This window comes from Rhagoletis pomonella, unplaced genomic scaffold (assembly GCF_013731165.1).
Source record: "Rhagoletis pomonella isolate Grant_MI unplaced genomic scaffold, Rhpom_1.0 Rhpom_scaffold_00011, whole genome shotgun sequence".
NCBI classification, from domain to species: domain Eukaryota; kingdom Metazoa; phylum Arthropoda; class Insecta; order Diptera; family Tephritidae; genus Rhagoletis; species Rhagoletis pomonella.
In genome coordinates, this window is record NW_023458565.1 from 8202973 (window position 1) to 8213257 (window position 10285).

The 10285-nt window shown below is 32.5% G+C and overlaps 4 protein-coding genes across 11 annotated transcripts in view; all 4 read right to left on the minus strand.

Annotated features, from left to right (window-relative positions):
• LOC118747345 (protein cueball-like) overlaps positions 1-10285 on the minus strand; it is an 83927-nt gene that overhangs the window by 64183 nt on the left and 9459 nt on the right. The gene's annotated exons all lie outside the window — the stretch shown is intronic.
• Positions 71-3924, minus strand: LOC118747346 (N-alpha-acetyltransferase 60). Of its 5 annotated transcripts, XM_036481398.1 has the most exons (8): positions 3646-3920; positions 3292-3575; positions 2402-2522; positions 2166-2330; positions 1823-2043; positions 1592-1702; positions 1328-1402; positions 71-537 (listed from the first exon to the last, which is right to left on the minus strand). In XM_036481398.1, exons 2-8 carry the CDS (start codon positions 3306-3308, stop codon positions 525-527), a joined length of 723 nt encoding a protein of 240 aa, XP_036337291.1. In that variant the 5' UTR covers positions 3309-3575; positions 3646-3920; the 3' UTR covers positions 71-524. The 5 variants fall into 5 exon arrangements, with proteins under 5 accessions (XP_036337291.1, XP_036337289.1, XP_036337287.1 ...); XM_036481396.1 differs by having other exon boundaries at positions 481-1402; positions 3292-3545; XM_036481394.1 differs by having other exon boundaries at positions 481-1402.
• Positions 4483-6050, minus strand: LOC118747347 (myb/SANT-like DNA-binding domain-containing protein 4). 3 transcript variants are annotated; one of them, XM_036481402.1, is made up of 4 exons: positions 5968-6006; positions 5860-5915; positions 5294-5547; positions 4483-5216 (listed from the first exon to the last, which is right to left on the minus strand). In XM_036481402.1, the coding sequence occupies exons 3-4, from the start codon at positions 5538-5540 to the stop codon at positions 4978-4980; spliced, it is 486 nt and encodes a 161-aa protein (XP_036337295.1). In that variant the 5' UTR covers positions 5541-5547; positions 5860-5915; positions 5968-6006; the 3' UTR covers positions 4483-4977. The 3 variants fall into 3 exon arrangements, with proteins under 3 accessions (XP_036337295.1, XP_036337293.1, XP_036337292.1); XM_036481400.1 differs by having other exon boundaries at positions 5864-6050; XM_036481399.1 differs by having other exon boundaries at positions 5860-6049.
• Positions 6945-10285, minus strand: part of LOC118747344 (GATOR complex protein Iml1) — a 41512-nt gene continuing 38171 nt past the window's right edge. Inside the window, exons 17-25 of the mRNA XM_036481390.1 lie at positions 9967-10173; positions 9812-9909; positions 9502-9669; positions 8772-8932; positions 8521-8686; positions 8327-8439; positions 8175-8230; positions 7999-8101; positions 6945-7932 (exon numbers count right to left, since the gene is read on the minus strand). Of these exons, the coding sequence (XP_036337283.1) occupies positions 7690-7932; positions 7999-8101; positions 8175-8230; positions 8327-8439; positions 8521-8686; positions 8772-8932; positions 9502-9669; positions 9812-9909; positions 9967-10173 (1315 nt within the window). The 3' untranslated portion in view covers positions 6945-7689. The remainder of the gene's footprint in view (positions 7933-7998; positions 8102-8174; positions 8231-8326; positions 8440-8520; positions 8687-8771; positions 8933-9501; positions 9670-9811; positions 9910-9966; positions 10174-10285) is intronic.

Consider the following 10285-nt stretch of genomic DNA (forward strand, 5'->3'; position numbering starts at 1 on the left):
TTTAAACGACGATATGTATGTTTACATATATACATGTCAATATGTACATCTTTATACTGGGTATTTCAATAACAACGACCGAATCCGGCATATACTCGCTATATTTTATTATGCATACATTAATTTCACTTTGAAATTCGCTACAAAAAGATAAACATTGAATTAAAAATGTTATTTAGTTAGATTATTTTTAAAATACTTTACAAAATACTATACATACAAATAAAGCAAGTAGACTTGAAACAATAACATGCGTTCCTAAATCGTTATCGTTTCAAGGGTGCATCAGGCTTTTCGTAATTATACCTACGACTGTGTGCGCTGCCCGAGTATGAAATAAGTTTAAATTGAAACAATTCTTGTGTCCAAACATCAATATGCTAGTTAGTTAACCCAACTATAGGTTCACAGATATACATATGTATGTATGTTTATCGACTTTTCCGTGTGTGTGTGTAATGTGAAGTATATATGTACATCTTATTTTTAACACACTGTCTTTATTGATGCTCGGTTATTGTACTTTATGACCTGAAACTGAATAAAATTATACTATTTAACAGAGAGACCATCGATTTAAATACGAATCATTTAACAATAATAAACTATGGTAATTATATGAAACAATACAAGCATAAAAAATTACAAAAAAAAACTGAAGTTAAAAATATTATTAAAAATGAATGTGTTAAACTGACTACAATTGTTTGTTATAATAAATAAAACCTTTCTTAAATTAACCTATAGCATTAACGCATGTGTAAATATTGTGTTAATGTGTTGTGCATATTTCGAAAATGATTATTCAAAGAAACATATTTTTAAACATTTTAAATCGACGAAATAACAAGGGAAATATGACTTTACATGACTTCAAGGTGGTGAGTGTTCGGTGAGTGATACAAACTTGTCCTATGTATGTAAGAACTTACTTATAAAATTTAATTACTTACAAATTATATATGTATGCATATACTTAGAGTAAGTTTTAATGCATGTCAATGTGTATATGCATGTATGTATGTGGTTGTATGTATGGACGCAGTCAACAATGTACCATGATTACATTTGCATATTTGTTTTAAACAAAAAAAAAAACTTGCGCCTATCATTCACACTGAATAACTAAAAACATACTCTGTTCCTATTCGCTATTACTCTAGCACCGTACTATAAATACTTATATATCTACAGATTTGGATTTGTTTCCTTTCTTCGTGTATACCACATGGTGCAGCAGTGGGTTTACGGTGAAAAATGTTGATGTACTTAATGTGCAAAATTAAAACGTGACACTGTTTTATGACAAATCCAACGCACAACTTGCCTCAGTCGCGTAGAAATCCATGTGAAGACTGCACCTGCATGTCTAAGCTTCGATGCATAATGTTTGATGTGATCTGTGCAAGGTAGTTAAGGAAACCGTACGCGTTTTAAGATTAAATACAAATATGTAAAGTCTGAAAACGATAATTCGAAGCATAAACAGTAGAAATTCATAAACAACTACTAATATGTTTCGTGTGGTGTCAGCTTTCGATTTATCGTTTTTCGACCGTAATTTTGTGACAAATTTTTTGGAAAAGGATATAATATTGTCCATGGTTGATGTCCTCCATTGATGTAAGTGACATAGGTAAAACCATCCTTCCCTTTTCCCCGTATATTGTAATAATATGGAAGGAAGGAATGCAAGTGAAATCTGGAAGTTATACAGAATTTACGTTAAATTAAACAATTCATACATTTTTTAAATTAAATCTTTTAACATTATACTATGTGTATATTTAGAATTTTTTTATTTATAGGTTAATGTAGGTACCTCCGTTTCTCATAAAACAGTATGGCAGGTTGATTTGTGGTTAGCACATGTAGAAAAATTGCTTTGACCGAATTCCGCTCAGCGGTCGTTAAGTGATTCAACAACGAGTCCAACAACAGTGAGCCAATCCCGTTACGCCGATGCTTCCGATGCACTCCTAAAGATAGTATATACCCTATATCAGCATTACGCCCCATCGAATCCGGTAAAATCCCTTTATCCTAGTATTAAAATCATAAATATCATGTGCTTTGTTCATATTTTAGACCATTACATGCATACTATGTACAATATAATATGGTACATATTCATTATCTGCACAACAAAGAAATATGTAGTTTACCTCTTTGTTTAGATTTCTATATGGTTTAATTTCAGCTACAATTAATCCGATTATGGCCAGATTGTAGACAGCAGCAAGCGCAAAGAAACGCGAACTCGACGTAATATCCTCGTACCATGACAGCGGATAATCAATGGGAAACCAATCTTGACACAATGTTCGTACCTAAATTTAAACGAAAATAAAACGTGGTTAATAAATATTTGGGTACATATGAAGAATTTGTTCATTGGAACCTCGGTTAAGTCGTCCGGTACTAGAAATCTCAGCTGCACATCAGTGATGGAACACAGCGGTACATGATGTTCGGTGTCAGCTCGACTGACACTTGACTGAGGCAGGTTGTGTTTGTTATACCTGTAATTTATATTTTAAACAAGAAAAAAAAAATTAAAATAAAGTCACATACCTATAATGAAGAATTAAAACTAGTTTCGAAATTAATTAATAGGTGTGAATTCAAAGTAATGCTTAATGACAGAAAGTGAATTCAAATAGAAACCGCTTATTGGTTACAAGCATAACTACTACGTTAAGATATATGTATAAGCATAAAAATAAATTTGTGTAATTTACACACAAGTACTAATGTCAATGACCGGTGTAATAAAACCAGTAATCCCTTTTAACACTATCCATCACATAGTATACAAATACGCGCATATACATATGTATGTTCACATGTAAGCAAGAATGAAGACATATTTCAGCTTTTTATTTTTATACAATTTGAATTGTATGGCTAATTGAGCAAGCCATCAAGTATCAGTATGCTCATCAGTCTGTTAAATCTTCGAAACCTGCAAAGCAATTCGCGAGGCGTTGGTACAATAATTGTGGTTTATTCTGTTAGTTTAAAATATGTACTTATGTACATATGTATGTATGTACATTTTTACTTAGCATTTGTCCGTCTCATCGCGTTTCCCTTACGATAAATCACAATCATACATATGTATAGGCACATTGTGTGGCGATCACTAAATTGGTTTGCTTTGCATAAATTGCCATTAACTTTTAAAAGGCGAAATAAATTAAATTGCTAATCAATCAATTAGTATGCATATATGAAAGCCGATACCTAATCATTAATTAGAAATGTATACGCATCGATTCCTGCACTCACCAAGTGAAATGTGCCATGGAGTAACATGTAGTTACATCAGTTGCCCACTCGCGAATTTCCAAAAGGACTGCGGCAACAATTGCAACTACAACTGCAATTAACGTTACAAACAAAATTTTGAAACGCGATTAGGTCCTTTGCTATTGGAATGGTCCAAACGCCGACTACCTTTCTGAGTTGGCAATATTTTATAAATTTCGTATGTGCTCTTGCTTATATTGTATGGTGCCGTATGCGTTCACAGTGACTTCTGCCTACAATCAGCATTCAGGTAAATAATTAGCCTGAAAATCTGCTTTTATCAGTTCCATTCGATTTTATTAAATATAATTATATGCTCCCAACTAAACTTACCAATTGAACATTTTTTTATACGTACTCCATTACACACTTTCATACAAACTTCACTTCTTCATCAACCATTTAGCAGTGGACTGAAACTCATTTAATTGAACTCAATTATTCAATCACTTACATATCTGCACAACGTTTGGCGACATATTCAATCCAATAAAATTTCCAAACTTTCTGCTCCCTTCGAAGCACCAAATCACGGCAAAAGACGAATCTTTTTAGCGTATTTTGATTACTTTGTTAAATAGAAAAAAAAAGCTAAGCACAAAAACAACACAAACTGTCAAAGTTGCAAAATGGGCTGCGTTGCCGCGTTATTGATAAATAAAAGTAAAATATTTTTTTTTTAGGGAGCTTGTGCGAATATTAACTTATATCTACATATATGAAACAATTTAAGACTTAAATTTATATTTTTTTTATCTGTTTTTATCTTATGTCTGAATGATGTTTTCAAAGCAGCAGTCCAGTTTTATTCAAAAATCTTTGGATGGCAGCACTCAATTTGTAATCAGCTGATTGATTACAACCGGCGCTCATTTTACGATAAAGTACACTGCAGAGCACGATCCAGAAAATATTAGTATTCTATCATTCTTGAGCTAACCTGATAACCAGCCAAGTGTGAACAACCACAATACCTATGGTAGAGTTTCGTTGACTCTGGAACTTCTTTCGACAAACAAAACATTCTATAAAACCCGGAATTTACGTTACCATTAGAGTAGATCTCCACACCTGATTTTCCGACATTAGTGGCGGCCGCTGCGCCAATCTATTGTACCTATTTATTATTAATGTTCAGTTTAACCAGTAGCCACTATTTTTATTAGAAAATTTTATTTATTTTTGGCACCTCAGAGGATTTATGTGAATAAGGCTCAGATGGTCCCATCAGAAATTCTTATACGTATTTAGGTTTGTTTTTGGTAACAGTTAAATTAATGCAAAACTTAAATAATAATAAATGGAATAATTTGAATATTTCAAAATTTAGGTAATATAGTTTCTAGCTCAAATGCCTTGAAATATTTTAGATGTATTCCTCTAATTCCAACATCCTAATTGTTTCGTTGTGCTCATATCTCTTTTAGGCGTCTTCAAGTTCCATTTTCCTCAATAGGCGATTATGTTCTAATCTTTCTTGTACATCTATCAACTGAATTTGCAACAATTCATTTTTTTTTCGATACAAATTTAGGTTTGTTTTTGGTAACAGTTAAATAAATGCAAAACATAAATTAAACATAATAATAAGGGAAATAAATTAAATATTTTTAGTATTTCAAAATTTAAATAATACAGTTTTTAGCGCAAATGCTTTGAAATATTTTAGCTGTATTCCTCTAATTGCAACATCCTAATTGTTTCGTTGTGCTCATATCTCTTTTGGGCGTCTTCAAATTCCATTTTCCTCAATAGACGATTATGTTCTAATCTTTCTTGTTCATCTATCAACTGAATTTGCAACAATTCACTTTTTGCCGATACCAATTCCTTCTTTTCGGAAGTCAACGTATTGAATGTCTCTGCAACTGTTTCCTGCCTCGATGATAGGAGTTTTCTTTTACCTAAAATTTATGTACCATCAATAAATATAGGTGTCTAAATTATTAAATTAAAAAAATATATATAATTTTATACTGACGAAGTTTCTTCTTCAAATTCTTATAATTTTGCTGCAGGCTCTCAACAGTACGCTGGATGCCAGTATTGGCTTCATTGAATTCCTTCGCCACCTCCATCCACGCTTCTTGCTTTTGTTGAAGACTATTTCGGTCCGTTTTTTTATTTTCAATTACGTTTTTACGCTTTTGTATGCAATCACGTAAAAGTAAATTCTCACATTTTGTGAAATTTGGAGCTCTTAAGCGCTGTCTGGTTTGAGATTCCATGTTTGAACTAAAATAAAAAAGCATGCATAAGTAAGTAGTATTTCGAGATATAGTACATATATCAATTTAATTATATGCAAGTATTAAGCAAATGCATTGGGTCAAGAATTAAGGTGGATTTAAGCCGACGTGCTTGCAAATCGAGGGCAAGCAAGTTATAAGCGAAATATATATCGTTCGCTCATGCAGTAGCAGACTAACTGAACTTATCTGTACACTGACCAAGATCTTGTAGAGAGGAGGCTTGACTAAAATGGGAATGTTTTTCCGAAACGAGCAAGACACCACTAGTTTTTGCAAAATACTGGAAGTTAATTACCTACACGAAATCAGCAGTCAGCTACACATACACTCCGCTTTCACATGCAATGAATTCTAAATGTTTTGATTTAAATTGGTATTTCTTAATTGAAATTTATTTTATTACTTTTTCCTTTGATCAGCTTAATTAAGCGTTCTTTTTTTCCGAGTAAAAACGAAAGCGTAATCAAAACAAACAGGGAAATTAGCCACAGTGATGCCAACTGTTTCAAAGTTGTTTTCAGCGTTTTTCAGACCTTTTTCGGATTAAAAAATATTGGCATGTTCACACCTTGTTACTCATTTCGGATGCCACTTTGAGGGATTCACAACGGTGTCGTATTGTTGTATGTCGTAAACTTTAACAGCTTGAAAAATAATTAAATTTATTTATTAAGCGTTTAAAGATTACGACGCTTACGACACCGTTGTGAATACCCGAATTGTTTCGAGGACATCACATCGAATTATCCAGAATAAGCTACGTTTGTATCTGGTCTAGGACGGGCTATTCTGCTGCATTCGCCCATGACATCCCCCAAATTTTTTTTTTAACTCTTATGCTGTTACATTACAACCATTACAGATGGTATAAGACCTTTAACAGGTCTATTCTGCGCGTAACCGATAATTTTGTAGCCGGAAAATTGCATTGCAATATTTTCTTACCAGCTTATGAGATGGCAACAAAGTTTACCGATTACAAGAGTGCACAGAATGCGAAAAGGGTTTAAAAATTTGCAGCAACTGCATTTTCGGTTACAAAATGTTTGTTACCGACGCAGAATAGACCTGTTAATGTGGTTGCTTGTATCCTGCACCTCACGCAATAATAATGGGTAATAGAGAGCGAATATCTTCAACTTTTGGATCGTCATTTTCTTCTTCTTCGTGCCGAGTCGATATATTTGGTAAACCAGCATTTATGTTCCGATTTCGTTCATATTTAGAAAGCTTGCTTTACAAAGATATGTAGGTCTTTACTATTAACTTATTTACGATGAGAAATAGTCTAGGAAAAATATCAGTATATTTTTTATTTGACTTAAACGTTGAGTCAATCAGCAAAAATATACTTGTCATTATGAGTGCATTAATAAAATAAAATACATATTTAAAAGTTCTACATATTTAGCAAAATATTGTGATTTTATTTTCGTTTTAGTGATTTACAACAGTACAAAAGTCTATGCCAAACAAACATGTATAACATGTGCCTAATTCTATGTACAGATTCAATAAATCGATTAAGTCTAAAAAGCATACGCTTTTAAATTAATATTTTCATGTAAAGTCAAAATTTAAGGCTTCGCTTGACAAATGTATTTTTACAGTTGATAAAAAAAAATCATCAAACTGATTTCAATGCTTACGGAGCTTCATAAGAGATTGCCCGCATTTTTATAATAAAAGTCAAACTTTACTCTTTGCCAAACTGAGTTAAAAATTGCTAAATAACTTAAAACGTTTAATAGTTGAAAAAATTAAGTTAAATTACCTGAAACCATTATATATTCATATCCAGCGCACGCTTTATAAATATCACATGTTTTACATAGAACTGCGGAGTTGGTCGCATTGATATAGTTTAATTTGTTCAAGTAGCTTTTGAAATTCTGATAAATGGCTTGAATAAATATTGTCACATCCACTTTCAAAATTTTCTTAAGCCAAATTAGAGAAATGCTTTTTACTACGAATTCAGTAAAGTTGGTAACGTAAGTTTTAAGTGGGTTATGAAGATAAATTTATTCTCCATATCAATTTATTTATTTTTACCTTTATAACGGGAAGTACCAACAGTAGCGCGCTGGGTATGAAAATATAAAGCTTACTCTTGAGACTTAGCTTATTTAACTTTTATTTCAATATTGTTATTATTGCTGGGGTTTTCTATTTTTAAGGATTTTCGTTTCAACTCATGGCAATGTTCCCAGAATTTCGTCAGACGTTCATCAGTGTCGGAACAAAAATCTCGAAAGTCTTTCAACATTTTCAATTGGAAAATTTCACCATCTGGTGAATTCTTAATAACTAACGATTTCCATTTCTTATTGGGTATCATATGATTCCAGGCCCATAAAAATCCAACCTAGATGAGAAAGTTTGAGGTCATATAAAAAAAAATAAATAAATCAAAATCAATATGTGCCTATACCTTTTTTGGAACATTGGTATTATTAGTGTGTCCATAAACACACCGAGTCACATTTGCTTCTTGCCGACTTGGAGAGTCCATTTGATAATTGTTCTTCGAACAACTGGAAATCATTTGAATACATAATTTATTTTTACTTATAAAAAGAAAGGTGTCAACCAAAAATGCAGATTTACCGAATAAGTACAAACATATGCCCAGAACAATGCACATACTGATATTCCTTAGGTACCTGCGAATGCAAACAATACCATATTTGATCAAAATAACTTAACGATTAAATTAGTTAAAAAAAACAAAACATAAAATTTTAATTCATGCCACTTACATCTTTATTAAACGAAAACTTTTTCTCTATCACACACGGCAGAAATCCAAACCTTGCAAGTATGGCTTCTTGAAAGAGCAGCATACGATCGGCTCTACTCTCCTCAGCGAATTCTGAAACGTAAATATGTGTGTAAGTATATATGAATATTAATTTGGCATAATAGTCAATGAGCCAATAAATTTCTAGCTTACCACCAAACATAACACTCTTGTCACTTAAAAATTTTTCTGACAATGGTATAAAAATTGGACCACGCAATGGATCAGACTTCTCAGTAAATGGTTCCGCCATCGGATCAGCGGGCACAGATATCAATTCATAGTTGCAATGATTCGCTTTACGTGTCCAGCCCCATATCTAAGGCAATAAAATAAGGTAAATAAAAACAGCTTGGACTAGGAATCTGCCTACAATCGGTATATTGCTTAACTATAACTCTTACCAAATCCCACACAATTGGCCCAGATGCTGTAACCCACTCAACAACAAATTCAAAGGCGTATCCGGGTTGCATAACAGTATGATACTTAACGTGACCCCATTCCATTCGGTCACTCTTTTGATTGACATTAATTTCCAAATGTGAATGACGGTAAATTTTCCCTGGAATAATGGGAAGAATACAAATTCATGTGAGATATATGTATGTATATATGTAAACTTTAAACACTTTGATCTTTCAAATTTTTACGAATATGAACACGACTTTTGGTTCCAACAGATTCAAGTTTAATAAATGTTTGTATGCATGTACATACATAGGTGTTAACTTAGCAACTCACGTAAAAAATTCGTACGCCGGTTATAAAAAAAAAATCTGTGCATCAGTGGAAGTTATCAACCCGTCGGAATATTTTTATGTTTTTGTAACACGTAAACAGTTTTCTATAATTCCGATTTATCCGGTATCTCACGAGTGGTCTCATACTAATTTGGTATAATTCCAATCAATGGATCATGAAGAAACTACTTTTTCCTCATCATCAAATATCATTGGTATAATATATAGTATTTCCAATTTAATATACTATGTGTGTAGGTAAGGCAATTTAGTTTTATTCTATTTATTTTTATGCTATTTTATTTCATTGTATTTTACTAACTTTTTTCACTTTCATTTTGTTAAATTTTATCTAATTTTATACTATATTTTCCCTATTTTCTTCACTTACGATTTTGACTATAGTCCGCCCAAGATTGCGCCGATGGTATATCCCGCAAGAAGGTTGGTATATTTGGGACTCTCGCTTCATCAGTCCACAGATGATTACAACCTTGTAATTCTATCTCCATCCACTCATTCTCGAAAGCACTCAGATCGTAGAGAGGTTTAACATATTCTACAAGGATAAAATATTATTACTGATAATAAACTTTTATACATACTTACATACATACATATAGTGAAATTAAGTAAGTTAAAATTCTAAAAAAATACATACATACATAGCTAATACTGCAACTACTACCACTTATACATACCCTTCGCATTTTTATCTTGCTGCGCTATATAGTAGAGATAAAATCCGGGTATGACTTGCTTATCCCAGTCTCCAGACGCATGGCAAATCATCTTCTCTCTAAAATTATTTACTTATTATTAATTATGACAGGATTTCAAATTATGCATTTATTACTTTCGCATGGCCTCCAATATGTCCAATGGATGCCTGCTGTTGTCCAGACGTGACTTAAGCCAAAGTAAAGCTTCGTATGACACAAATGTGTAGGAAGGCAGGCTGGGAGTCTGAGTGAAACAGGCCACACCAGTTATCGGATGCTTCATGGCCTCGAGTATCTCATTTAAGTTGGAATTTGGTCGTAATTTTATTTCCGTCGCAAATCTTTCGTATTTGTGTTAAACAATTAAAATTGATAAACAATAAAAAATATGAATTGAATTGAGGGCAATTAACATCATCACTTTTTTCAACTGGCATCGAGTCAAATACCGGA